This window comes from Tribolium castaneum, chromosome 7, assembly GCF_031307605.1.
Source record: "Tribolium castaneum strain GA2 chromosome 7, icTriCast1.1, whole genome shotgun sequence".
Lineage (NCBI taxonomy): Eukaryota > Metazoa > Arthropoda > Insecta > Coleoptera > Tenebrionidae > Tribolium > Tribolium castaneum.
In genome coordinates this window covers 5,291,913-5,318,547 of record NC_087400.1, presented here as the reverse complement: position 1 = coordinate 5,318,547, position 26,635 = coordinate 5,291,913, and the positions used below count along the sequence as shown (strand labels likewise).

Sequence of the window (26,635 nt, the reverse complement as noted above, 5' to 3'; positions counted from 1 at the left end):
ATTTTTTTTACAGTCGAAGGCCCTATCGATGGGTTTAATCTCCTGCAAAAATAAAGAAAATTGCGGGATATAAAGGGGGTGAAAAAAATCAGTTTGCATTACTTGAATATGAGAATAAAAAATGCAGAAATTAAATACAGTTAAGTTTTACCTTGTAAGGAAACACATTAGAATGGTCAGGAGATGTTCTACAAATGTGATATGCAAGTCAGCGTAACAGCTTATTGATGTTTTTATAATGATTTACGATTATTTTGATAATTTTCCTGGTGTGAACTTGGCTGTAGAAAACGCGCAGCAATTGTCTGGTCGACTGTAATGTTCATGGTGCCAGCACCATTTTTTACCGATAGCAGTAATTTGACAGCAACTGTCTATTCTACATGCGACCAGTTGAGTATTGAATATGCGCAAGTGCTCTCAGAATGACTACTTGTGTTGGGCAACTGCAGGAAACGTCAAAAAATAATTAAGCCCCAAGTCTTTTCAAAATTTTATTATTTTGTAATCACAGAAATACTAATTACTGATAGCAAAATAGCAAGGGAGCTTTCGCCACCTAAAATTGTTAAATTTTGAGTTTTTGGCTTAATCTCGAGTAAAACTGCCGTGGTTTTGTTTCCCGTTTTGTTTCTAAAATTATCAGAAATTTCGATTGGCTGGCGTTATTTTTTCTAACGGTGAGCCTAACATTTGTGGTAAAGTTTGTATATTACAATGGAATGTGAAACTCGCGTGGAATTTTTGGTGCTCCCCCTAACGGAAAATACAGCAGTTGAGGTTTGCTGAAGTTTGTAACGTTTAGTGCCTCTTGGTCACCTTTTCTTCGTTTTAGAAGTGTAAAAAATGCCCAAAATCTGACTCAGATCGTCCCCCAAGTGCCTGTTCCAGCTTCTGTAAGTATCAGCACGTGCTGTGCCCCATTTTCGGCGTGAAAAGTCGCAAAATTTCGTGCGTTTCTTGTGAAAGTTTTGTGTTTATTCTTTGCCTGGCACATTCCGATCTAATTTTCTCTCTTCTCCACACCTTTTCAATGGTCACATTTGAAATCCCGTGCCATAGCGTGGATTTGTGTAAAGTGATGACGGCCGAATTCCTGAAATATTTTTTGCATTAGAGCAGCCAATAATGTGCAATTAAAAGTAAACATTGTTAACCTCTTGACCAGATCAAGTGATACGGCCAAATATCGTAACAATTTCGCCGTTTTTCTGCGTCAATTCTTTGTTTTCGTGGTTAAAATTCCCCATTTTCGTCAGATGTTCAGTCATAAAAGTTTTGGATCACATAAACCGCTCTAAATGGGTTCGTTGCAACAACCCAACCGCTTCCGCCCTTTCAACCAGACCACTCAGAGCACCTTCCCTCAAAGCCTGAGTGGCAGCGAGACTGACATTTCCACCTCAAATGAAAACCTCTCGAACGAAGAAAAGTACGTGATACGTCACACCGCCCGCCAGGAGCCCCAAGGCCAGGAGAACCAGCAAGCCTCAAATCGCAGCTCCCTGCGAGACAGCCTCCCCTCGAACCGCAGCTCGCTGGACGTCTCCTCCTCCTCGTACAACACCCTCATCATCCACAGCGCGGGGGACGAGCCCTGGACAGGTAACGCCCCCCACGTGACCACCTCCCCTCACGCCGCCATTGCAGGACGCAACTCCGGTGTGAGGGAATCGGGCGACGCCTACCACCCCCACCAACCCTCGAATCTGTACGACCCCAAACTCTCGCCCAATCAGAAGCGAAGCTCCGCCTCGCCCTCGCCCTCCGTCCGGACGAGCTTTGACGGAAACACTCGAATCTACGACACCGGGGTCCAGGAAATCACCGAAATCCCCGATGACTATCTCAGCCAATCCTCAGTCCTCAAACACTTGGCCAAAGAAGTCAAGGTCCCGTCCCCCAAATCCGACTTTTCCTTCTTCGATAACCCGCCCCCTGAGTACCCAAAGTGGGCCGATAAGTCGCCGTTACAGGCGGCTGTGCATCGAAATAACGTCAATAACGAGAAATTGACACTCTCGAAGTCGCAACCCGACCTGTCCAAGGTGGGCGTGCCCAAAGGGGCGGCCGACTTCGATGGGTTCAGGCGGGGCGTGTCCGCGCCGAGACCGCCCACCAAAGGCAGGGAGGAGGCGGAGACAGGGGGCGGGGAGTTGTGGCCCTCAGCCGAAATGGTCGAAATACTCATCAAGGAGAACAGTGCCTTGAAAATCGAATTGGAGAATTGCTACAAAAGAGTTGCAAAGACACAAAAGGTGGGTGCATATTTAGAAAAATAGTGTCCATAATCAAGGTTTTACAGCTTGAACAAGAAATTCTAAAAGTACACAAGGCACAGGAAGAGTTAGTTCAGTCGTGCGAGCGCAAAGAACGGCTCGAACGAGCCGCTAGGGGGCGTTTGCAAAATGACAATCGCCGGTTGCAAGAGTTGAATCGGGCCCTGCGTGAGCAAGTTGATTTGTTATCAACTCAAATGTTGTCAAGGTCACCGGCGCCCGATTCAGGCTCACCCGATTGTTTGCGGAGAGAGTTGAGCAAGAGGGAGGTGTTGATCGCTCAGTTGATTCAGCAGAGTATGTCACTTGTTAATTGTCATTTGTTTTTATCTAATTTCTTGGGTAGATAAGGAACATGTTGCTGCGAAAGAACGCCAAGAAATCGAGTTGGCCGCGCAAAGAGTTACACTTCAGGAACAACGCACCCATATCGATATTCTAGACACCGCACTTACCAACGCTCAAGCGAATGTCGTCCGTTTGGAGGAAGAAGTATGTATTTGTTACGCCACCTGTTGGCAAATTTTACTACTAAAATGTCTTTATTGCCTATTTGGCTTTACAGCCATTCTTTCTCTCTTTCCTTTCCAGACCTGCCACAGTCCAGAAAAGAATTTTGAATCTAGTCTCTTTTTGTTATTGTCCAACTGTATTTATATTTTTTATTACTATTATGCCTGTTTCTGTTTTTAAAACTTTGTTTCCTAATTGTTGTTCCATGGCCTGCCTTTTATCATAATCCGATCATTTTCCTTTTTTAGTTTTTTTGACCGTGTGTTAGCTTTTACTTCATTTTTTTTCTCATTGTCCCACCTCCATTCTTCTAATAGTAATTTTTTCCCTTTATTTCTTTCTTTCTTTCTTCCTTCACTGCATCTCGTAATTCTTTTTGTATTTCTTCTTTTACAGTTAAGTCATTATAAATATATAGATCGGGTTGCCTTGTTTTCTTTTTGTTTTTTTTTATTCGCCATGGCTTTTTTAATCTCTATAATTTCTTTTCCATAGTTTTTCTGATTTATCCTGATCAATTTTTTTATTTTGTTAGTTTTTTGTTTTTTCTTTTTTTTTTTCTTCTTTCGCTTGTTTTTCTAATTCTAAACGTTTGCCGTCTCTTTGTGCGCCCTTCCGTACACTTTTTTCCAAAAACATATTTGACGTTTGGTTTCAGTGCCGCAAAAAGCAAGTGTACGTGGAGCGCGTGGTGCAGCTACAGAGGGCGCTGTCGTCGCTCCAGCTTGCGAGCGACCGTCGCGAGCAAACCGAGCGCAAATTGCGTTTGCAGCTCGAGCGCGAGCTCCAGCGCACCAAACTGGCGCAAGGCGAGGGCGGTAAAAGTGGCTGGGATTCCCCGAATGGTTCGGGTAACGAATCACCGTCCGAATTAAAACGACGCCTGCGCGAAAAAGAGGAGAAAATCATGCAATTGGAGGGCGATTGCACCAAGTGGGAGCAGAGGTATTTGGAGGAGAGTGCGTTGAGACAGGCGGCCATCGACGCGGCAAGCATTCCCAAGTAATTTTCGCATCGTAGTTTAGGGTTTTTTTGTCTAACTTGGGGATTTTAGGGATGCGAAAATTGCCGCCCTGGAGAAGACCAGTCAAGAGACGGAGAAAATCATCGCCGAGGCGAGAAACGAGAAAATTAGACATATGGACGAAGTCCATGCCGCCCAAAAGAAAGTTGCCGATTTGGAGTCGCGTGTTAAAGATCTCGAATCGAAGTTGGCTGAGCGCGACGCTATGATTAAAGTATTGCAGAAGCATACGTACGATAAGGACGTATCGAGTATGCTGGGGCGGTCCCCCCACCATACGCCCCACCCCAGTCTGGGCGGGGCCGACATTGATCACGTGTTGGGAACGGCGGTGTCGAGGGAGGAGTTAGGTAATGCGATTGGTTGCGAGTGTGTCATCGAATATTCGACAGTGGTTTGTTTCCAGTCAGTAGCGTCCTAACGAGTTCTACCGGTTTTGGATCGGGGAATTCCTACACCGGGAGTGATTCGTCCTACCATATGCCTTCTTATACCAAATATGAAAATAAAAGTTTTGATTCGACGAAACAAAGTTTGGATAATCAGCTAAAAGAAATCGATAGTCAACTCGATTCGCAACTGTTGAGCAAGGTAGGAGAGACTGAGACGTTCTATTGACTGAAATTGTTCTGTACATGTTTCGGGTAAAAAAAAATATTAAAAATGTACAGAACTGGATGTTTTGCCAAGTCAAATAGTGAGTCGGTTTCTGATTTTGTTTTTAGTTTTGGTTTATTTTAGTTTTCTTTTGTACATAATAGTTTGTTATTAACCAAGACAATTGTTTTGAATAGTTTCAATTTTTTACATTAATGCGATAACAAGCGCTTGAGGCTGAAGGAAAAAATTGGAACTAGGTCCGACTTTGGCTCGATAAAGTTTCACTTAACTTATCACCATAATTATTTCACTTGCACATAATTAATAGAATAAAATAATGCCTTCAGTTTCTGATAAGAGTGGCCTGTGACTATTGGCAAGACTGAATTATTGACATTTTGTGGCAGTGAATGACAACCACAAAATTGTGACGTTTTGTGACGTTTGAATTTGACATATGATGTTGCCAGACCACTTGGATCAGAATGATTGTTTTTATTGAGCTGAAACGTCGTGTAATATTGTCTTCACCTTTAATTTATTTATTTTTAAATATTATTTTGTAAATATCGCCCAGCCCGGTTAGAGTGTTGCATGTATGTTTGTCGAGTTGGCATGCCTTAAACCAATAAAAAGCGTTTATCTGAATGGTCGAGTGTTTTAAGTTAAGCGTCCCTCCTTCCGCCACTAAGCCCCGCCCTGGCCCCTCCCTGCATGGCTGCCTTGTGGCGTGCCGTGTGACTAACACTTCACGCAGATCCCGGACAACATCCCAACTCTGTCTTTTCTCTTCTCCATTTCAGCGGGGTCTTTGCTGTTTTCCAGGATTCACTAATCCAGTCACTGCGCAGAGAAAAGGAAAAATACCCAAGCCACTATTGGCGGGTGTGACCGGCGGCGGCGCTGGGGGCGGAGTCGCGATGTACGAGCCCGGCGCGATGCTCCTGTTGGAGAAGCAGGGCCGCGCCTCCCAGCAGCAACGCATGCAGGACACTGCCGACGCCTCGCCGCGCTGCCCCGCCCCCAGCTCGCTGCCGCGTCCCCCGCGCCCCTCCCACCGCAGCGGCCTGCCGCGCCGCCTCGGCGACTACAATAGGCTAGCCGAGGGCGAGACTCCGCCCCGGAAGAAGTCCGACGGCGCCGATTCGCTCAGTTCCAACGCCAGCAGCCGGAGGGCGTCGCCGGCGCGCTCGCTGATCCCGCCCCGGAAGCTGGGCGAATACGGGAGGCTGTCAGAGAGTGGCGGCTCGAGCGCCTCCCTCCGCAAACCGACCAATCAGAGATCGAGGAGTGGCGGCGAGAGAGACTCCGCCTCCACGCTCAGCGATAACTCGGCCAGTTCCTTGCCAACGCCCTCCAAAGTGAGGCTCTTCGGGGGCGGGGCGATGAGAAGAGGCGGCTCTTTGGGGCGGGACAGCAAAAGCTCCACCGATTCGACAACGAGCAAGTATCGTATACAGTTTTAGGTTAGAAGCGGCTTCCGCTATCATGTGCCTGATTTAAATATTTTGGACTTTTTGTCCGAATTGTAGCTAGTTAGGTTGCCTCGATGTTATTTTGTCTTTACCGGGTTTCTTTTGTTTTTACGCTTGTTATTATTGTATTGTAGAACAGTCTATAGTCAGTCTTTACTTACTAACTAGTCTTATTAAACCAAATAGATCAAAGCTAGGGACCAAATTTTTTGTTCCAGTGGCAGATTGTTGTTTCTTTATTATTTTCTTTTTTATGTTAGGTAAAGACAAATAAGGCCATATCCTACAAAGTGCCTTCAGTAGATAAACAAGGTCTCTCGAGAAAGTGTACTAGTGGTTTAATTGAAATTTTCTGGGCAGTATTTTTCAATAAATTTCATATTATCAGTTGAAATTTTTAAAGTGCATTGATTATTTGGCATAAATCAAATGTTCCGTCCGTTTAGTAAAATACAGGCTGTTCCGTCTAAACCGCGCATTACTGAAAATGTTAATAGTGATTGTGCAGGAGCTGCGGGATTATGGTTGTATACAACTTCCAATACTTCTAAAATAGGGACACCCTGTATAATATTCCGGAAAATTCGTATTGGGCCACTCTATGGATTCGAATCTCCTATTTACACTTTTTTATACAAAGTTTTCTTGTTTCTAGTAATACAGTCTAGTCTGTTTATACAAAAAATGTATTCGAAATGTACAGACAATAAATCAGTTTTACCAACTTAGACCCGTTTATTTCACATACGCTCCTTAATTATTAAACACATGAGTTAAAACTTTCGCTTTTAATACCAGCCTAGAAGCCTCCTAATTATACCCTCCTTGAAACTTTAGGTAAAACAGATATTACAGTGATTACACCGAATTTTACGTATTTAAAGCAAAAATAGACAAAATCTAGTTCAGTTGAACCAAAATGACCGCAACGAAAAGCCTCAAAGAAATCCCACCTATCTACCTCAGAGTCCACCTAACGGTGCTCCAAATCCTAGGAATAGACATCCTTCCTGTTGAAAGCGTCCCCCAAAACCTATTTTACACCTACACGGCCCTTATCATTTCCACAATGTGTCTTTTCACCATCGCCGAATTCTTAGACATGGTGTTGAACTACGAAGACATCTACAGACTCACCTTCGGCCTTTGCTACTGCGTGACGCACGTTTTAGGCACAGTTAAAATGTTCCTGATGTTGTATCTGCGTAAGAAATTGTGGGGCAACTTAACCACGCTCGAAGAAGGCATTTTCAAGCCGAATCCGACACGAGGCGGACCTGAGGAGCTCCAAATAGTCAACGATGCTATAACCATGTGCAACCGACAAGTAAACAAAAATTGATACTACCCTCCCTAGTAGCACACTTATAAAACCTTCAGTTATATAACCGTTATCGGCTATGTTGCGGTTATATAACTCCTCTTATATCTCGGTTATTCGATGACCAGAACTAACATAGAACTACCTACTTATTTTAAGACCGAAGATGCTGAAGGCGTAATACGAAAGATGAGATGCCATCTTACGGCAAAACTTCTAACGTAGCCAGTGTTTTTGTGTAAACTTTTGCTCCAAAGAACAAGAGTTGGTCAAACTGTAAACAAATTACAGTTATCAGGAACTAAAGTATTACTATTTTCAAAAACGTATTGTTTTTGTTTTATTTGTTTTCTTCATTGTTTTCTCAGCTTTGGACAAATTCTCAAAATCAGCTTAACATTGTAGGATCAAAGGGTCGGCAGGTAGAAAGTGAGAAAACATTTATTCTTGGAATAATTTGCTTTGGTTTTGACAAATTCATTTTCTTTGTGGTCAAAATTAAAATACATTTACTCAAGTTTTTACAGTTTTCAGTTAAATATAAATTAAAATTGTAGTCTGCTTGCATGATAAACAATAAATATAGATGACTTTCGGTTATGTTTCGTGATCTAACCTTTATATTGCGCTTATATAACCATTCTTACATTTTTTGTATAACTTTTAAAAAACTGTATTCTACTTACATGATAAAACAATAAATATGGATGTTTATTCACGTGGTTGCAACACGTAGAAGTAAAAAAAAAGCAAAACTCACTGTTAAATGCACTTTACCACCAATAAACTAGATAATTTTCAACCATATATCCAAAAACTTTTAGATCACTTATTTTGCTTTATAATTATTATTATAAAACTCCGGCGAATATTAAATATAACTGTAATATAACCGTGCTTAGATCACTGATATATAAACTGAATTTAGCATATGCTATATTGCATCACATACATAGCAGTTATATAACCGTCACATAATCTTTGCTGCATACGCTAGACGTACCATGGTTAAGATAACCGTTACATAAGCTGAGTCTAACATAACCAATAATTAGATTTTTATGTTGCGGTTATATAACGTTATATAACCGAAAGATAACTCAGTAAAACTGCACTACTAGGAGAACTTTAAAAAATATTAAAGATAATTTAGCTGAGATTCGGTTTAAATATTGAAAAAAATAATAAATAATAAATTGAAAATAAAAAATCGTACGCTTTATTTCACGAGTGGAATATTAAACCACGAGTGAAAACGAGTGGTTCATCATCCACGAAGTGAAATAAATGAACCGATTTACACGAAAATGTGCTACTAGGGCTAGTAGCACACTTATACAGGCTGACCCCGGGGTGTGTAATCGGTTTCGTAAAAAAAAAGATTAATTTTCTAACATTTCATGGATTTATTCATATCGCTAGGACACCTGTATAAACTGAATCTAGCATACGCTATATTGCATCACAAACGAGCAGTTATATAACCGTCACATAACTTTTGCTGTATACGCCAGACCTAGCCATGGTTAGATAACTGATATATACACTGAATCTAGCATGGGTCATATTGCTTATAGTATAACTGTCATATAACCATGGTTATATAACCGTCATATAACCATGGTTATGTAACCGGTATATAACCATGTTTATATATAACCGTGGTTATATAACCGTGGTTATATAACCGTGGTTATATAACCACGGTTATATGGCGGTTATATAACCGCCATATAACTTTGGTTATATAACCATTATATGGCGGTTATATAACCAGGGTTATATGGCTGTTATATAACCCTGGTTATATCCGTCATTCAACAGTGGTTATATATAACCGTCATATAACCGTGGTTATATAACCGGCATATTACCATGGTTATATAACCAGCATATAACCATGGTTATATAATCGGCATATAACCATGGTTATATAACCGGCATATAACGGTTATACAACCATGGTTATATAACCGTTATATAATCTGGGTCTAACATAACCAATGGTTACATTCGTGTTTTGCGGTTATATAACCGTAAAATTGAGCTACTAGGGGAAAATAAAATAAGAAATCAATCGTAGGGCTACGTCTTTTACACTTTGGTGTTTTTGATAATTGGGGCCCGCCTTTTGTACGCTTCTCTGGCTAACTGGCCCTACGACAAACACAATTATTTCGACGGAAACGTGACTGTGATAGTCAACACGAAGGAGATGCCCTACACCACCTGGATGCCCTTCGACTACAACGACAGCCCCCTATATGAAACCATCTTCGCGTTCCAGATTTTCAGCACGACGGTTTATGGGTTTTACATTGGGGCTGCAGATGCCGTCATTTGCGGGTTTATGATGCTGATTAAAGCGCAGTTTTTGATTGTGAAAAGGGAGCTCGAGACTTTGATTGAAAGGGCACAAAAGGCGGCAATTGCGGAAAACCCAGACAATGAAGATAATTTCGGTCGAGAGATTGAACGAATCGAGTTGTTGGATAAGCGGACGCAAGACTATGTTGCCAAGTACGCCAATGAGTGTGTTTATCACCACCAGGAGTTGATCGCGTTGTGCGACCACGCCGAGGAGGATTTTTGCTACTTGATGCTTCTGCAGTTTATTTCCAGTTTGTTGATTGTGTGTTTTCAGTTGTTTCAAGTGAGTACGGTAAGTGTTGTGTTTCTTGCAAACAAGCCGAAATTTTCGGGTAGTTGTCCCCCGACAGTGTGGAATTTTTCAGTATGGTGTGTTATTTGCTCCTCATGTTGTTTCAACTTTTGTGCTACTGTTGGCATGGGAATGAGGTGCAAATTGTGAGCGGGGAATTGTCAAGATACGCTTTTGGGATTAATTGGATCATTATGAGAGAGTCGCCGAAGAAAACTCTCCTGCTTTTAATGATGAGGGCGCAAAGGCCGTGTTATTTCACGGCTGGGAAATTCTCGCTCTTGTCCTTGCAGACATTCATGACGGTAAAATTGCGGGCTCTGGTTGAGGTTTTGCAATTTTTAATTTTAGATCGTGAGAGGGGCAGGCTCGTATTTCATGTTTTTGAGGCAAATGAATATTTAAAAAATTACACAAGATTTTGAACACTTCTACGAAACACAGTTGTATTTTTGCTCAACACTGTCTTAAAAAATTGTTACCTTTACACAACTTTGTAATGAGGGTTTGAATAACTGTTCACAAACGCAAAATAAAAAACAATAGCAGATTTATCAATACTGTGGTTGAAAAAACTAATTCTCGATTCCTCGATTTTTTTAACAATTACTAAAATCCTCCAAACAAAACAGTGCATCATTAATTCTTCTTCATATTTGCACTTTCGAACTTTGAACACATATTTTCCCTTTTAGTAGTATTGAGCTTAAGCCGTACGGCTAAATTATGGAATAATCGTATTATAAAACTGATAATATCTTGTTTTGGCAAAAATGCTCACATAATTCTCAACGGGATTTAAAATTTTGCACTTTTTGTATTTTGAGTAATGGCGCCATAGAATTTTTTTTTAATAAAAACATCATTTTTTAACCATTGTTATATTTCAAATTTTCAAAAAAATCATTCAAAATGCGAAAAACGTAAATTTCAAAACCCACAAAAAAATAAAGATCTAATATTTAATAGATTGACAGTTCTTCATTTAAATTGACCGCTGACAGTGAACGTATCTGTGGACACACTTTTTTCTTCATAATGTACAGTTGAACAAAGTGAAAATGACGCCTCAATAATCTAATTAATCCAATAATTAATCAATCAATTATCCAATCAATTAAAGTAATTCGAATTAGCTTGCCATTTATTTTGCAATGAAAAATTCAAGTACAAATGTAATTTTTTTCTAATGAAAACTTTAACAACTATGGTAAGTCAACAATTTTTTTATTTATCTTTATTCATCAATGTTTGTGAATCATATCAAATTTAACATATTTTAATTCAAATCTAATTTGTTTCGAAGTCAAACCTAAAAAAAAAACGATTGGCTTGTTACTACTTAAGCGTAAATAAGTCGGAACTATTTAATAACAATTAGTTCCAAATAATTGCATTTTAAAAATTTTAGAAAATTAAAATTGATAAGTTATTAATTTTCATAAATTATTTAAAATTATATTGTTTTACATAATATCAAGTGTAAAATGAAGAAAGCGTATTTCGTACAAAAATTATGTTACTTAATTTAATTTTGGAAAACAGTTTATAAAAAAATATTACATTAATAATAATAATTTCATCTTATTAATGAATAATTTTTAAAAAGGAATGGTTTTAATTGTTTACTATTATAAACATTTTTATTTAATTTAAAACTATACAGGGTGATTCAAAAGTGACGTACAAACTCTCGTATGGTGTTGAAAGACGTTCAGTTAAGCACGAGAATGAAGTCAGATTTTTTTTCAAATAACTTCATTTTGATATATTTTTTAAATTGTTTTCCTTAGCAATGGTATTGATTTTTGCTCTATCGAATTTAATTTATTGTCAAATTTGCAAGTTTTTTAAATGCTTTGTTGTACATCATAACTTATAAAACATTCATTGTTGATTTTTTTCAACAGATATTTGTTTAATGTTGCAAGACCTGGTGTTTCCGTTTACTAAAAAATAAAAATAATAAAAAAATAAAAAATAAATTTTGTAGCAGAACTAAATAAATTTCAATTAATTTTGAGGTTTTTTCTACTTAAATTAAATAAATAATAAATATTTCGTACAAGAAAGATATTATTATAATTTTGAAAAAAAATAAAAAATAAAAAAAATATCTTAATAATGTTTTGTTATTTAATGCATTATTTCCTTTTAATTAACTTGAGTCTTACAAAATAAATGGCAACTTAATTCGCTCCTAAAAAAATTATTCTTGAAACTACGTCAAGTTCGGCATTCACAACAGGGACTGGTTTATTGAGGCGTCATTTTCACTTTGTTCGACTGTACAATACCAAGACCTTCCTGACTAATATTTTTCAAATCCTCTAATAAATGCTATGGTCTGTTTAAAAAAAACGTAAAATTGTTTTCTCTCTTAAACGGTACAATTAAATAAATATCCAATGATTTTGTCACAAAAACATTTTCAACAATTTTTTAAGTATCTATTAGCTGTCTCAAAACTATAAAAACGCCAACGTCGCATTTTACGCAAGGAAATTGTGACTAATTGGCTTCTGAACCCTGCAACCAGAACAAGCACTAGTTTTTTTTTCATTTTCGAATTTTGTTGTTACTCAAAAGACAGAATTCAAAGATAACCACCGGAATCTTCTAAATTTTTTGCAATCACTTTCTGACAAGAGAAACAGGAAAACTTATTTCTTTTAACAATTTAAACCTTCAAAAAACTCGATTTTGAATTAATTAAGCAGTTTAATTTATTCGTTAATTTGTAATTTCTTACTACAAAAGTTTACTTTTTACGTAAATCACTTAGTCAATACGTATTTTGCTCTAAAAACAATTTAAAAGCTAGAAAAAATGCAACTTACAACAACCATAATCCATAATCCAATCTCTCAAATGTAAAATTAATTTTACCAACGCAAACCCTCATCAATAATTAACCACATCCATCTAAAACTTTCTCTTTTAATACCAGCCTAGACGTACCAATTACGTCCCTTGAAACTTTACGTGGAACAATATTACAGTGATTACACCCAATCTCAGCTATTTAAACCTCAAATCGACAAACCCAGTTCAGTTGAACCAAAATGAGCAAAAACCTCAAAGAAATCCCACCTGTCTATCTCAAAGTCCACCTAACCGTGCTCCAAATCCTCGGAATAGACATCCTCCCAAACGAACGCATCCCCCAAACCCTATTTTACACCTACTCTGTCCTTCTAATCGCCACAATGGTCGTCTTCACCACAGCCGAATGCCTAGACCTGGTGCTAAACTACGAAGACATCTACAAACTAACATTCGGTCTCTGCTGCTGCGTGACCCACGTTCTAGGCGCAGCTAAAATGTTCCTGATGTTGTATTTGCGCAAAAAACTGTGGGGCTATTTCACAACACTCGAAAACGGCATTTTCAAGCCGAATCCGTGCCGAGGCGGAGCCGAGGAGTTCGAAATAGTCACCAGTGCCATCAACATGTGCAAGCGACAAGTAAAAATGCCAACAAATCGAGTTTTTACAAAAAAAACAATCGTAGGGCTACGTTTTTTACGTTCTTACGGTTGGTGTGACCGGAGGGCAAGGTTTGTACGCAGCTTTGGCGAACTTGCCCTACGACAAACACAACTATTTCGACGGAAACGTCACGGTGGTTGTCAACACGAAGCAGATGCCCTACGCCACCTGGACGCCCTTTGATTACAACGACAGCCCCCTTTATGAAATCATGTTCGCGTTCCAGATTTTTAGCACGACGCTTTATGGGTTTTATATCGGGGCTGCAGACGCTGTCATTTGCGGGTTTTTGATGCTGATTAAGGCCCAGTTTTTGATTGTGAAAAGGGAGCTTGAGACGTTGGTTGAAAGGGCACAAAGGGCGGGGAATCCCGATAGGGGTGATTTTGGTGGAGGGATTAATAGAATCGAGATGTTGGATGATGGGACGCAAGTTTTTGTCGAAAAATGCGCCAATGAGTGCGTTTATCACCACCAGGAGTTGATCGCGTTGTGTGAACACGCCGAAGAGGATTTTTGCTACTTGATGCTTCTGCAGTTCATTTCCAGTTTGTTGATTGTGTGTTTCCAGTTGTTTCAATTGAGCACGGTTAGTTTTTTGTTGTCCAGTCAAAAAAATTCTTTGAGAATTGGAATTTTTTTAAACGCTTCCTTTACATTTGGGTAGATATACAGGGTGAGTCAATGATATGGGCGTGCTCGATTGCAAATGGGAAGTCAAAGTGCACGTTCTAAAATTATTTTGCCCTATACAGGGTGTGTATATTTGTACATGTTTAAATGTGCACTTTTTAGGCTTTATAAAACAGTTTAGTTTTTGCAATTTACTTTAACCATTCAGGAGTTATTTAATTTTTTCTACAATTTTGTGCGTCTGCAGGCACATAATTAAAAAATCGCAGTGCGCTTGGTTTTCGAGATATTGAGTTGGAATTTTGTCTGTGTGTAAACAACTGTCGGGGGTATCTTTCGGCAACAAGACTGTCTATTTGCATTGTAGCATTACCATGCTGTGAGTCATTCATTTAGGTAAACTTTGAAGGACCATAACTTAATTTTTTCAAATAGCACCCTCTGTATTTTATTACTGAGTATTATTCAGCATCTCATTTTACATCTTTTTTGCTTCTTAATTTTTTTTTCCAAAAGTTGATAGTTTCGGAGATAACTAGGTTTTTCTATAAAATGCACATAAAATCTCTTAGATACCAACGTAGTGTGCCATGTAAAACAATACATTCTGACATAACATCAGACTGGCGTTTTTTGTACGTGACGTTTTGATTTTGTTGTGAAAATAAATTTTTCGTGTAAAATGCGTACAAATCTCATCCAAATATAAACTTTAATTCTTATAAGGAATCATTATATAAAAATGAAAAAAAAACAAAATTCCAACTCTAAGAATTTTTTTCACCGATCGCTTTATTTTTGTCTAATTCGACTAAGCTGTTGATTTTTTGCAAAAAATGTTTCAGTTGTCTCCCGGTACTTTCGAATTTTTCAGTATGGCCTGTTTTTTGCTTTTCATTTTGTTCCAACTTTTGTGCTACTGTTGGCACGGGAATGAGGTGCAATTTGTTAGTGGGGAATTGTCAAGATACGCGTTTAGTATTAATTGGATTATTATGAGAGAATCGCCGAAGAAAACTCTTCTGCTTCTAATGATGAGAGCGCAAAGGCCTTGCTATTTTACGGCTGGGAAATTTTCACTTTTGTCTCTACAGACTTTTATGACGGTAAAAAAGGATTTGTTGTGACTTTATGTAACGTTTTCTTGTAGGTTGTGAGAGGAGCAGGCTCGTATTTTATGTTTTTGAAACAAATGAATACTTAAAACACTGTACAAGTCACAATTAAATCAAAGTTTTTGCACTTGTGTATCCCGAAAATAAAAAAAAAATGTTAAAAAATTACTTAACTCACATTAGTGGCAATAAAATTGTTCTGAGCTTAACAAACTCTTAAATTACTATCGAGATAAGCCAAAAGATTTAAAAAAACACTCAGTTACTTAATGCAATTATTAAACATGCGATTTGCGGGCCGGTTTATAGAAGCGTCATTAATTTAATGCGCAATTAACTGATCACGTGACCAAATTGAAGCAATTTAGTTGGTCCATCGCGTCGTTAACTTTTAACAACGAATTAAATTTTAACAGAGCTTTCTATTTTATTTTTTCTACGATCCGACTACAAAAATTAGCATTTTTTTTAAATGCCAGCTTTATTTTTAAATATCCCATGGTCACAAATTGCAGTTGACAAACTATTTTTATAAAAAATCTGTACCTTTTTAAATATATAATCAAAATATACAGGTCAATTCTCTACAACTTTGTTCCTTAGACTTTTTTTGTATCTCCAACCGTATTCCCAGCGTTTTGATAAAAATGCGACGGTGTGCAAAAAAAATTGCGTCCCACATATATTTTTATGAAGGCTGCGAATACGCTTAAAAATACAAAAAAAGTGTAAGGAACAAAGTTGTAGAGAATTAAATTTTCTACAAAAAAGTCCGCGACACCATATTTCTATCTTCAACGGTTTAGGCATAAATTAATTTTTTAATACTTGACGACAGGCAAAATCAAGCAAATCCGGCACTTGAGCGTCTTTGAATAACTTTGGGGCCTAAACGTTTGAAGATAGGGATATGATCTCGCGGACTTTTTTGTAGGAAATTTAATTCTCTACAACTTTCTTCCCAACAATTTTCTTCTATCTATAACCGTATTCGCAGCGTTTGAAAAATATAGAGCAGAGTGCAAGTTAGTAGAAGTATGAAATTTTTTAAAACACAGTTTATGATAAAATTTTTGCATTATGTTTATCTCTTTCTATTGAAAATTTAATGCTCTATGGCCCTGCATTTTTATGTTATATAAATTCATTGCTGTAAAAATTTTGACAGTAATTAAACAATGGCGCCCTCTGGTGACATTATCGGAACTATAGAGGACAGAAACGTTTTATTTGTACATCGTTTCAGATCCTAACCGTTAGAAATCCGTAGTTTTTACGTTTCTTCAAGTGTATTTCTTTTGTTATGAAGCAAAACCTGGCTAATATTTTCCATTATTCCCACATGTTTTACTCGATTCGTGTAAATTTTTAATCGAAGTGGAGTAATTTTTCAAACAAAAACCACTTTTAGCGGTTTCGTGTCGTTTCTTGAACAATTTTTTATTAGTCTTTGCTACTTTATTATGTTAAAGTTTCCGACACTTAGTTTTGTTGGCCTAATAGAAAAGTAAGTAATTTCAATTTTTCACTTAGTCCTGAAAACACAAAAAGTCATTACGTTTTCTTAAGTGACACGAGAATGACCGTATTATTTATAAACCTAGTGGTTTTAACACCAACTTTGGTAATTTTAACTGGTGGAAATCCTTTACACAAATTCGTAAAACAACAATTTAGAAACGAGACTTACGTAATAATTAGTTCAAATTATCAAGCCTGGGGTGACAAGTTCGAATTTTTGCTAAAACTTAACCAACCAAAAGTGGTCGCAAACCCGGAAATTACCGAAATACAAGGATTTGCAAACTACATAATGCTTGAAAACGATTTAAACAATTTACTTGCAACAATAGCCAAAAATTATTACAGGCTCAACAGTCGGGCAAAGTTTCTGATCATTTTTCGAAAAAAACACACTAAAGAGGAGCTCAAACACGTATTTGCCACTTTGTGGAGTTACTACATTTACAATGTGGTTATTCTAACAAATGGCTCAAATTTTGTAACATGGTACCCTTACAAGAGTGCAAGCAAGTGTGGCACTGTTGTGAATTTAGTGACCAACACTGAGTCACCATTTGGTGGAAAAATTCCAAAAACGTTTGGAAAATGTCCAGTTAATGTGACCTGGACCTCCTTAAGTTTCGCCGTAAAATCACCCTTTAATAAAAACAATCCCGGATATTCTATCCAATATCTCGACACGATTGGGGAAAAACTTGATCTCAGAATTGTTTACTTGACTGAAAATATTGATTATGTGGCTTTGGCCATACAGGCCGGTAATTGGACCCATTTGGCCCAGCATATGAAGCGGTTCAAAATTGACTGTGCTCCTGTCATTGAACATTTGGGCTCAACCTACACTGAAATAGAATGGACGAAGCCGTTCCACCAGTGGGGCGAACACTTTGCTTTCCCGCCTCGAAAAATGATCAGAACCAGCTGGAAGCTCTACTCGATTTTTTCGCATGAAATTTGGCTAACTCTGATTGTTTCGTTTGTGGTAATGTCGCTGTTTTGGGCACAAATCTCGAAAATGTCCCTCGGGTCGGCTTTTCTCGTCATATTCCGGTTAATAATCCAGTGTGCGCTTGCAAGCGTACCTCGGAAAATTCTCCCGAGGCTAACTTTCATAATTTTCCTTCTGGGCATTTGTAATTTAAATTGGTTGTATTTGAGTAAATTAAGCAGCGAGTTGACGCAGCCCAGCTACGAGCCAAAAATCAAAAATATCGCCGATCTGATAAAATCCGACAAGAAGCTCAGTTATTTCAAATCGTTTGACGAAAGCCTCAAACAATTTGGCACCGAAATTTTTCGCAACTTAGCAAACCGAAGATTGAAAAAACCCGACGCTTTAAACCCCTCCATGAAACTGATAACTGACTTTGTTGAGTCGGATTATGGGATAATTTTGGGGGACGTTAACTTGTTCCTATTCAAAAATCCCGAAATACTTGAAGTTCTTTGGCAGGACAATGTAACAATAAACCGCAATTTTGGCAAAAATTCGGTGTTTTTTGTAGATTTTTTTAATTGCAACTAGGTATGGGGTCAGGAGAGGGTTTCCTCTCCTGGAGCGGTTTGATGAATGGACTTTTCGGTTTATTGAGAGTGGGCATAATTTCAAATGGATTCAGGAATCGTATACGATTCCAAAAGTGGTGATTCCGCGACAGAAAAATAATCAGTTTGTTGCGCTCAACTTGGACCACGTTTTATCGATTCTTATCATTTACTTTGTTGGAATGTCAGCTGGGTTTTTGGTTTTTATTTCAGAGGTCGTGAGTGGACGGAAATTCTCGGAAATTGTAATACAAGAGTAACGTTTACTTAGCTGTGAGATGGGAACACTGTTTTGAATAAAATTTTAGTTGGTTTATTTGAATTGTCCAAAATATTGAATTATGTATAGAGTCGCTAAAAAGCATGGATATAAACTTTTATCGTTATTTATTTTGAAAATTCAAGGCTAACTTGATTTTTTTTTAATGACACGAAAGGTGAAATTTAATCATTTTTAAAAGAGCATTTTCTTCTGAATTCAATGATGTAACATAATACCCACCTTTACTTTTATTAAAATGTAAAAAAATAAAAATTCAAAAATTTTCTGGTATAGTAAAACTAAGTTAGCTATGAAAATACTGTCATTAGCGATATCTGTCACTTGTATATTAGCCAAAAATTAAACTTGGGTGCAATAATTACTTTAATAATGGCACATTTAAGTAAAACTGAGCGAAAAAATTCTCATGTTGGTTTATCATGGAGACAAAGCCAAAAAGTTGAACATCGCTTGTAGCATAAAAATCAAGTATTCCGTGTTTAAATTTTTTTTATTAAAACGTGTTCTTTTTCAGTTAAAAGTGTTATTTTTTAACTTTAACTTATTTTTTGGTTAATGAGCTAACGATAGAAAATGACATTTCCAAGGCTAATAAAGTTTTACATTTTTCAAATTTTTTTTTCAAAGTATCGAATAAATTAAGGTATGCATCTGTTATACCATAGAACTTAGAAAAAAATGCTATTCTCAAAAATATTAAATTTGACCCTTGTTGCTATTTAAAAAAATCAAGTTAGCCTTGTATCTGAAGAACAAATGCGAGATAGAAATTTAAAAAACATCTGAGACGACACAATTTATACACTTTTAAGCATATACCAATTTTTAATAAGTTTTGATGAATAGTTTTTATAATATTTAACTGTATCTATACTTCTTAGCGACCCTGTATTTATATATTCTTTAAATAAAATTCAAATTTAACAAAAATAGGATTTTTTACGTGAAATCTTCAATTTTTGTTTGGTTGTGGTCCTCATCATTATCGTCTTCATCAATCTTGTCATCATGTTTTTCTAATTTTTTTTTACATTAATACTTTTGTTACATTTCTACAAAAATGTCCGCTATGAAGAGGTGTCCGTTATTCGGAGGGGATAAAATCCACGAAATAAAACAAGTAATTTAATGTAAATTAAGTTTATTGTGCATCGCTCGTTCTTCCTCGTACATTTTCGAACTGACAAGATAATCACGGCCCACTTTATACAGAACGTAATAATTAAAAAACAGCATAAACGTTATCGAAATAATATTGTACCACACGATGCTACGAACCAATAACACCAACTGCAGCAAAACCATGGCCACATGAAACGACAACAAGATACTCAACGAATAACTCGGATTTTTGAACATGAGATAGAACCTCGAATAGGTTGTATTTCCTGGTTCGCTAGCATTGCACTCTCCTTGAGCCCTATACAAGTCCCTGCCGTGCTTAACAAGGGCCCCTGAAGGCCACAGAGTCTCCTCATTCCAGTTATTATTCACCAGTAACATATTCCTGGTCTCTAGCTTGTCCCAGATGCCCAAATGTAGGGCCGATCTGTGCAAAATATCGCAGTAACGCAGGGACAAAATATGGGTGGCGTAAGCCACGAAACTACTCAAAAAAATAAAAATTACGTGTTGAGTGGCCCAGTAAACGTCGTAATGGAGGTGGTTCTAAAAAATTGTTTTTTTATTTCTTCAATAATTAATTATTTGTTAACTACCTGGGCAAAGCAACAAGGGATGAAACCAGTATAGTAGGCATTGACGACTGAACTGAAGAGAATTTGCTTCATGCGATTGTTAAAATTAGTTTTGAGATTTTCCACTTCTTCACGAACTTCGGCCGCATTTGAACGGCAAGCGTGCAGTGGCGGAATTGAGGACATGTTCCAAGTTACCAACTCGAAAAATGCCGTAACTTTACAGCCAAATAAAATCAAATATACAAGGACTCTACAATTATAGCGCAATTAATGCGGTAACTAGACTACGGAGGACTATAAGTTAGGACACGAAACGAGATACAAAATCGCAGGATTTTCTGAACCCAAAAAATACTAGGAAAGATCGTTTTAAATTAATTTAAACTCATCCAATTCACTAATTACTTGTTGTTAACAGAGTGAGAACAACAAAACTAAAATTTTCATGATAAATATGAGAAAAAAATTATTTAAAATTGCGCTTCGTTCCGTATTTTTCAAAACGCTGCGAATACGGTTAGAGATACAAGGAAAATGTTAAGAAGAAAGTTGTAGAGAATTAAATTTGCTTTAAGAAAGTCTGCGAGACCATACATTTATTTTCAACGGTTTGGGCCCCAAAGACGCCCAAGTGACAGATTTGTTTCATTTTGCCGGTGGTCAAGTAACACAATGTTAATTTATACTTAAACTGTTGAAGATAGAAATATGGTGTCGCGAACTTTTTTATAGGAAATTTAATTCTCCACAACATTGTTCTTTACACATTTGTTGTATCTTCAACCGTATTCCCAGCGTTTTGAAAAATATGGGGCAGAGTGCAAGTTGGTAAAAGTTCGAATTTTTTTAAATATAGTTTACGATAAAATTTTTGCATTACATTTATCTCTTACTACTGAGAATTTAATGCTCTATCTGCCTGCATTTTTTTGCTTGCCTTGTGCTAACGGTTATACTAATACAACCATTTTTTTTTAAATTCATTGCTCTGAAAACAGGGGCCGTTTTATTTGTATGTCGTTTCGTATCCTAACCTTTAGATACCCGTAACTACACTTACGGGTAACATAAATATAAAATATTCACAATTGGGTGATTTTGGATGACGTAATAGGCACACCATGAGAGCAGAGTAAAAAGTATAGAAAACAAAATAATTCTACAAAAAAACACAGTTAATTATTTTGAAAGCATAAATTAACTAATCTTACCGATAAAAGGTGTATGACAGGTACAAGAATTTGGCCGCCACCGACCTCTCAAGAACTCTACACCCCACAATATAAATCAAACGTCGCGACAATAAAATTACAATAAATGCGACTAAATTGAGATCAATTAGGTAAAAATTCTACAAACGGGTGAACCATTACCCGGGCTGTGGTAAACAAACATTTTACCTACCATAGCCTGGCGATTGTACGAATGGGGCAACCACCACACGGTCCGATACAAGTGCAAAAACTGCAACCCAGCACACACCGCACTGAACATGAACATCAAAAACTCGAAAAACAAATCATCATCGACCGGTGTATTCGGAAACGGGAAGTGTTTGGGGGCCGCTGCTGGCTCCACAATTGGAAGCGTCGGTACTCCGCCCCCCAACATGGCATACCTGCTGTGCGACATGTCGCCCCCGAAGCCGGACATCATCGGCGGGATGGAGTTGCGAAGCGTGCGAGGCAAGCGGCGATTTCCTGTGGGCATTTTTTTCAAAAACTAAACACTAGGAAAATAAGGTTAGGGTCGCAAGTGTCAAACACGTGACGTCACAAATGTCAATTTATTCACAAAAATTAGTCGGAAGAATCACTCCCTGAACCGTAACCAACTAAATTGACTAGTTTGGGTTTCTTATCACTTGTAGCACTGGCTGGGGCGGTCGAACTTGACCGTTTTACAATTCCTAGGTCTTTTTTGGGCGTTTCTTTCAAGATCTTGACGGCTTTGAGTTCCTTTTTTAACGAAAAATTTGATGTCGGTAAAGAGGAACTCGCTATTATCCGTTTGCGGAGTAGCTCAGTATTTTGAACAATATCTGTATGGGGCTTCAGTTTTAGTGTTAATAAAGATGCCATTTTCTTGTCTTCTTCAGTCTCGGCTAAGAGTGGAATGTCCAGGCTTGATTTTTTTAATAGAGCTGTGTTCTGGCCGTCGATTTTCTTCAATTCGCAATTTTCCTTCTACAATAAGCTCAATTAATAATTGTGCGACAATACAAACGTATTTACCCTAAATATCTGTCTTAATCTCTGGTTGGCCGAATAATTATCAGACCAAGTTGATTCATTCCGATTGAATAATTGAATTAGCCGCGGTTTTGAGTTCTCATAACTACTTTTATCCTCACTTCCATGTTCTAATTTAAACATAGAATCGTCAAACATCCGTTTCTGCGTTTCCTTCGTTTCCGGCACCACTTGCTCATTCTGTGTGGGGTCCCACCTGTTTTCCTGTCTCCTGGCACCTGACACTATCACATATTCAAGGTTCTGCAAAAAAAAAATTCAAATAAACAAAACAAAATGAAAAGACATACCCCAGGGTCCGTTTTTATAACAATGTGATTGTCACACAGGTGGCACTTCATTTTAAATTGGTATACAGGAGTGGTGTAGTACATCCCAAGTTTGGTTTTCTCGGCGTTATACCGCACCCCCATGCCTATGTGGTTGTTGCAGCCCTCGCACCAGATATTGTAGGGCATCTCAAATCGCACGATTATAATCCCTAGGTGGATTTTGCGGGCCCTTTCGCGGAGGGCATGAGTCCCCAGAAATTTGTTGAGCCCCCCGGCCTTAGGGTCGTAATCCGGGGGGTAGTACTTGTTCGTGCCTTTACGCTCACCCATTGTGCCCCAAAATTGGCCACAAAACAAATATCTGCAACTTGACTTGTTGACAAATCAACACAACCTAACCTCAATCGTGTTTGTCAAATTTGACGTTTGTTAAAAATGGTTTTTAATTTTACATTTATTTATTGCTAAGACGGTCAAATAAATTACAGGTCCGGCATTAGTATTACGAAAACAATTAAATAAATGTATAATAACAGGTTCATTAAAAACTTAAACCTAGTAATGCTTATTCAACACTGATCCTTGTTACACTAATCTGCTAGATAACAATATACCTACGTTCAAAAACGAAACGGTGGTTACATTAGTTCGCTACGATTTGAAAATTACAAAAATAATAGCATTTATCACTGTACAAGTACAATAAAATGTGTAAAAACAACAGAAAACCACAACGAAATGCACTCTCCTACCAGGAGAAATAAACATCCAAAAACTCCTTAAAACAGGTACATAACAAAAGACGACACTTTTCCGCAAACATCGGGGAAATTGTCCTAAAACTAAAATATTGCAACCTAAAGTTAATTAAGTTTCATTCGCAAAAAAGTCTTGTAGTTGTTGGACTGTTGATCTGTCCAACAAACACAAATCAAAATCAAAAGTGTGAGCTGATACTTCGTAACGGCCAGTCTCGGCGATCAGTTTCACGACTTTTTGGAGATCAGAATTGTCCTTGAGTCCCATTATTTTGTGTTGGAGGTCACGCAATAATCCGAAGTAGTCCTCCTCCTGCAAAAAATAATTTTCAACGTGAACCAAACGCCTCTTCGCAAATTATTTCTTTTAAGTTTTCAGTCTAATTCAAATTTTTAAGTTTCTTCTTAATTTTTAATTTTCTTAATAAATATTGTATTTTTTTAGATGTATTTTTTATTTTTCCGTAATTTTTTTATTCACATTTCTTAGATTTTAATTTTTTATTGTGTTTTTCGTAATTTTAAAATTAAGTTTATAAAAAAATAGCTTAATCACCTCCTCGGTCGCTGTTGGCAGCACTGCCTTACTCTCCTGCTCCAAATCCGAGTTATTATTAATCCCATGATCTTTATGAATCTTTTCCGGTGGTTCCTCCACTTCCACCGAATCCGATTTTCGCTTACACTTAATTGTGTTCTCTTGATACCCTTTTTCCTTCTTCAATTTTTGATTTTTCTCTTCCTTGACTTTCACCACTTCAGTTTTGGCCTTTTTCTCAACTAGTGACGAATTCGAACTAGTTGTTGAACTATTCGAGGACTCATCTTCGACCGCAGGCCGAACTGGACTAACATAAACTTTCTCCTTCTTCACTTGAGGCTCACTTTTGAATAAATTCGGTTTGGTTTCGCTTGGAATTTTCTCAGACTTTTTCTCAGACTTGTACGACTTTTCCTCCTTCTTCTCGCGCTTTTCTTTGTCTTTCTTCTTGTGCTTATACTTCTCCGAGTATTTGTCCTCTTTCGACGACTCCTTTGACGACTTCTCCTTCGGCTTCTCTTTCTTTTTTTCAGTTTCAGGAAACTAAAATAATTGTTAGTAATAATACAAGTGCGAAAACACAAGCTTAAAGTTCGCTAGACACCCAAGAACTTTAAGCGTTTTCGCAAGTGTTATTAATTTTTTTTGTTGGAACATTTTAATTTTAAAGACGTTGCTATGGGATGCGTGTGTTGCCCTATTTCGAGCACTCCGGATACGCCGTCGTGCTCAAAAAATCGTGCGTATTTTAAAGACCTCAATATCCACTTATACTTTAATATACTATTATAATCTAGGATTCCGATATTAAGAAGGTTTAAAATGTTACTAACAAAAAATAATTGGCAATTTTTAAAAGAAAAAAATTACCCGATGTGTTGGCGACGCCGAATTCTCGCTTTTCATTTTTCCACTTTCTTTCTTCGCCTCACTTTTGATTTTATTATCCTTGTGCTCGTCCGTTTTTTGTTCGCCTTCTCCGTGTTTGTTCTCTTTGTGTTCTTTACTCCGTTTCTCTTTCTTCGACTTTCGTTCTTCGTTTTTGTCCCTTTTTTCTTTATCGTTGTGTTTCGATTCCTTTTTTAAAACCGGTGGACTAGAAAATCGAGGACTGGACGACCGTTTTGGTGATCTTTTCGGACTAGGACTTTTGGGGCGCGGGGATTTTTCCTTTTTGGTACTTCTGTCTTTACTTCGTTCGTGATCCTTTGATCGTTCTTTCTTCTTTTCATCGCGATTTTTTTTCTCCGAATCGGTCTTATCCTTCGATTTTTCCTTGTCCTTGTGACTCTCCTTATGGGGGCTGTGTTTCGTCCGGGACTTCTCCACACCTTAACCAGGACGAAACAATAAATAAAATAAGCAACTAATTGTAATTACCTTTACTGTCAGGTTTAGGAATTGTTAATTTAGGTTCTGAACTCTTGGACATATTGATAGGGGAGCCAAACAATTCCTGGAAGTCCCTACAAGGTTCCCCAATTTTGATTTTTTGCTTCTTCATGTCGGAACCGCTCAATTTCGGTTTATTAGTCATTTGATTCTTATCATCAATTGACGATCTGTTATCGCTCACATCTTGCATGCTAGAGGAGCTCCCGATCTAAAAAACACAAAACTAACCCCACTTTCAACAACATGGCATTAATATTTTACCGTTGCACCCCCTTTTAACAATTTCATCTTGAATTCATCACTGACCGAAGTGAAGACATACTTTTCCTTCTGCACTTTAACAATAGGGGGCCCTGACTGTTGCAAGGTCAAATCGTACGTAAACCTGATTTTCTTCGGCTCATTATTGTTCCTTAAATAAATATCGATGGGGAAGTTGAACCCAGCGTACCCTGACTCCTTCACGGAATACGGGGGCTCCTTGACCACTGAAAGACACAGTTAGGGGGCCTCCGACGTGCGCCGGGTCACGTACCCCTTTTTGGCTTCGGAAACGTCTCGTGCAAATAGAAGACAACTTTTTCAATGTAATAGTGAATCTCCGCACCGTCGCACCCTCGCACGAACACCTCCCAGTCATGGGTGAAGCCTTCTTGGGTCTTTTTGGTACGGAGAGATGCCTCGTGACCTATTTCGATGCAAATTCGCACTGCCATGGTACTGGGGTGCTGGTTTTAACCCATTTTGACGCCGTTTCGGGGTGCTGATGACACGGGGCTCAGAAAACAATACACAGTTTCATTGAACTACAAGCTGGAAGTTAACACGGGACGTAACGTGCTTTAATTGCAGGTTTTTGTTTATTAAATTGATTTTTTTTGCTATTTATATTAAAATCAAAAACAAACTCCCACAAGCATCAATGCCAACACCTGACAACTAATGTCACTAGATACGCGATTTCGGAAGTAAAATGTTCCCAGTTTGGGGGCGGGACGCGCAATTTGTTCTAGGGGAGATACGGGAAAATTGAAACAATTTTTTTTTTAATTGGCAGAAACTTATTTTTTTGCTGATATCAGTTTACATAACGAAATACGAATTTGTCTTGTTGTTTTGTGAATTTCCATTACGTCAGCTTGACCAAACACTAAAACGCGATTAATTATAATATTTTTTTCGTGTTTGCATTTTTAATTAAATGCAAGCGTAGCATTTAACGAAATAAATGTGCCAATTACTGGTTAAAATT

General features: G+C 37.7%; 6 protein-coding genes, 1 long non-coding RNA gene and 1 other non-coding gene across 9 annotated transcripts; 4 read left to right on the top strand and 4 right to left on the bottom strand.

Moving 5' to 3' along the window:
* The first annotated feature begins 475 nt into the window (after positions 1-475).
* LOC654850 (angiomotin-like 2a) lies at positions 476-6,615 on the top strand. 2 transcript variants are annotated; one of them, XM_064358172.1, is made up of 10 exons: positions 476-780; positions 836-896; positions 1,260-1,605; positions 1,651-2,258; positions 2,306-2,576; positions 2,626-2,771; positions 3,451-3,794; positions 3,847-4,166; positions 4,223-4,407; positions 5,220-6,615. In XM_064358172.1, exons 3-10 carry the CDS (start codon positions 1,302-1,304, stop codon positions 5,880-5,882), a joined length of 2,841 nt encoding a protein of 946 aa, XP_064214242.1. In that variant the 5' UTR covers positions 476-780; positions 836-896; positions 1,260-1,301; the 3' UTR covers positions 5,883-6,615. The 2 variants fall into 2 exon arrangements, with proteins under 2 accessions (XP_064214242.1, XP_008198622.1); XM_008200400.3 differs by having other exon boundaries at positions 476-896.
* On the bottom strand, positions 482-1,287 carry LOC135266841 (uncharacterized). Its single transcript, XR_010335050.1, has 2 exons — positions 1,158-1,287; positions 482-1,096 (listed from the first exon to the last, which is right to left on the bottom strand). It is a non-coding gene; the product is annotated as an uncharacterized LOC135266841 (long non-coding RNA).
* Positions 6,616-6,810: 195 nt separating the features above from the next.
* LOC103314420 (odorant receptor 4) lies at positions 6,811-10,717 on the top strand. The gene is made up of 4 exons (XM_064357996.1): positions 6,811-7,218; positions 9,296-9,874; positions 9,919-10,179; positions 10,226-10,717. Exons 1-4 carry the CDS (start codon positions 6,811-6,813, stop codon positions 10,277-10,279), a joined length of 1,302 nt encoding a protein of 433 aa, XP_064214066.1. The 3' UTR covers positions 10,280-10,717.
* Mir3902 (microRNA mir-3902) lies at positions 9,050-9,152 on the top strand. Its single transcript, NR_038762.1, has one exon. It is a non-coding gene; the product is annotated as a microRNA mir-3902 (primary transcript).
* A 2,191-nt stretch (positions 10,718-12,908) lies between the features above and the next one.
* On the top strand, positions 12,909-15,281 carry LOC100142153 (olfactory receptor 15). Its single transcript, XM_008200490.3, has 4 exons — positions 12,909-13,341; positions 13,388-13,954; positions 14,844-15,104; positions 15,149-15,281. Exons 1-4 carry the CDS (start codon positions 12,940-12,942, stop codon positions 15,200-15,202), a joined length of 1,284 nt encoding a protein of 427 aa, XP_008198712.1. The 5' UTR covers positions 12,909-12,939; the 3' UTR covers positions 15,203-15,281.
* A 4,308-nt stretch (positions 15,282-19,589) lies between these two features.
* LOC655099 (uncharacterized protein) lies at positions 19,590-21,875 on the bottom strand. Its single transcript, XM_008200402.3, has 5 exons — positions 21,570-21,875; positions 21,377-21,516; positions 21,226-21,324; positions 20,184-20,415; positions 19,590-20,133 (listed from the first exon to the last, which is right to left on the bottom strand). The coding sequence occupies exons 1-5, from the start codon at positions 21,873-21,875 to the stop codon at positions 19,591-19,593; spliced, it is 1,320 nt and encodes a 439-aa protein (XP_008198624.1). The 3' UTR covers position 19,590.
* Positions 21,876-21,937: 62 nt separating this feature from the next.
* Positions 21,938-23,019, bottom strand: LOC655175 (uncharacterized protein). Its single transcript, XM_961695.4, has 3 exons — positions 22,708-23,019; positions 22,400-22,660; positions 21,938-22,351 (listed from the first exon to the last, which is right to left on the bottom strand). Exons 1-3 carry the CDS (start codon positions 23,017-23,019, stop codon positions 21,965-21,967), a joined length of 960 nt encoding a protein of 319 aa, XP_966788.1. The 3' UTR covers positions 21,938-21,964.
* A 109-nt stretch (positions 23,020-23,128) lies between these two features.
* On the bottom strand, positions 23,129-26,350 carry ear (ENL/AF9-related). Its single transcript, XM_008200404.3, has 6 exons — positions 25,919-26,350; positions 25,645-25,871; positions 25,369-25,591; positions 24,859-25,319; positions 24,004-24,531; positions 23,129-23,760 (listed from the first exon to the last, which is right to left on the bottom strand). The coding sequence occupies exons 1-6, from the start codon at positions 26,097-26,099 to the stop codon at positions 23,557-23,559; spliced, it is 1,824 nt and encodes a 607-aa protein (XP_008198626.1). The 5' UTR covers positions 26,100-26,350; the 3' UTR covers positions 23,129-23,556.
* Between the last annotated feature and the right edge of the window lie 285 nt (positions 26,351-26,635).

What these genes read in the sequence shown, in the direction of transcription:
- LOC103314420 (XM_064357996.1), top strand. Translation starts at nt 6,811, where the DNA reads ATGACCGCAACGAAAAGCCTCAAAGAAATCCCACCTATCTACCTCAGA. An exon ending in AGTTGTTTCAAGTGAGTACG is followed by an intron (nt 9,875 to 9,918) that starts GTAAGTGTTGTG and finishes ATTTTCGGGTAG; the next exon opens with TTGTCCCCCGACAGTGTGGA. An exon ending in CCTTGCAGACATTCATGACG is followed by an intron (nt 10,180 to 10,225) that starts GTAAAATTGCGG and finishes TTTTAATTTTAG; the next exon opens with ATCGTGAGAGGGGCAGGCTC.
- LOC654850 (XM_064358172.1), top strand. Translation starts at nt 1,302, where the DNA reads ATGGGTTCGTTGCAACAACCCAACCGCTTCCGCCCTTTCAACCAGACC. An exon ending in CGCTCAGTTGATTCAGCAGA is followed by an intron (nt 2,577 to 2,625) that starts GTATGTCACTTG and finishes TTTCTTGGGTAG; the next exon opens with ATAAGGAACATGTTGCTGCG. An exon ending in TCGTCCGTTTGGAGGAAGAA is followed by an intron (nt 2,772 to 3,450) that starts GTATGTATTTGT and finishes GTTTGGTTTCAG; the next exon opens with TGCCGCAAAAAGCAAGTGTA.
- LOC655175 (XM_961695.4), bottom strand. Translation starts at nt 23,019, where the DNA reads ATGGGTGAGCGTAAAGGCACGAACAAGTACTACCCCCCGGATTACGAC. An exon ending in TTATAAAAACGGACCCTGGG is followed by an intron (nt 22,661 to 22,707) that starts GTATGTCTTTTC and finishes TTTTTTTTGCAG; the next exon opens with AACCTTGAATATGTGATAGT. An exon ending in GATTAAGACAGATATTTAGG is followed by an intron (nt 22,352 to 22,399) that starts GTAAATACGTTT and finishes AGCTTATTGTAG; the next exon opens with AAGGAAAATTGCGAATTGAA.
- ear (XM_008200404.3), bottom strand. Translation starts at nt 26,099, where the DNA reads ATGGCAGTGCGAATTTGCATCGAAATAGGTCACGAGGCATCTCTCCGT. An exon ending in TGTTAAAAGGGGGTGCAACG is followed by an intron (nt 25,592 to 25,644) that starts GTAAAATATTAA and finishes TGTGTTTTTTAG; the next exon opens with ATCGGGAGCTCCTCTAGCAT. An exon ending in TGCCAACAGCGACCGAGGAG is followed by an intron (nt 23,761 to 24,003) that starts GTGATTAAGCTA and finishes TATTTTTTGCAG; the next exon opens with GAGGAGGACTACTTCGGATT.
- LOC655099 (XM_008200402.3), bottom strand. Translation starts at nt 21,875, where the DNA reads ATGCCCACAGGAAATCGCCGCTTGCCTCGCACGCTTCGCAACTCCATC. An exon ending in CTGTCATACACCTTTTATCG is followed by an intron (nt 21,325 to 21,376) that starts GTAAGATTAGTT and finishes GTTTTTTTGTAG; the next exon opens with AATTATTTTGTTTTCTATAC. An exon ending in TCCCTTGTTGCTTTGCCCAG is followed by an intron (nt 20,134 to 20,183) that starts GTAGTTAACAAA and finishes ACAATTTTTTAG; the next exon opens with AACCACCTCCATTACGACGT.
- LOC100142153 (XM_008200490.3), top strand. Translation starts at nt 12,940, where the DNA reads ATGAGCAAAAACCTCAAAGAAATCCCACCTGTCTATCTCAAAGTCCAC. An exon ending in TCAACATGTGCAAGCGACAA is followed by an intron (nt 13,342 to 13,387) that starts GTAAAAATGCCA and finishes AAACAATCGTAG; the next exon opens with GGCTACGTTTTTTACGTTCT. An exon ending in AGTTGTTTCAATTGAGCACG is followed by an intron (nt 13,955 to 14,843) that starts GTTAGTTTTTTG and finishes AAAATGTTTCAG; the next exon opens with TTGTCTCCCGGTACTTTCGA.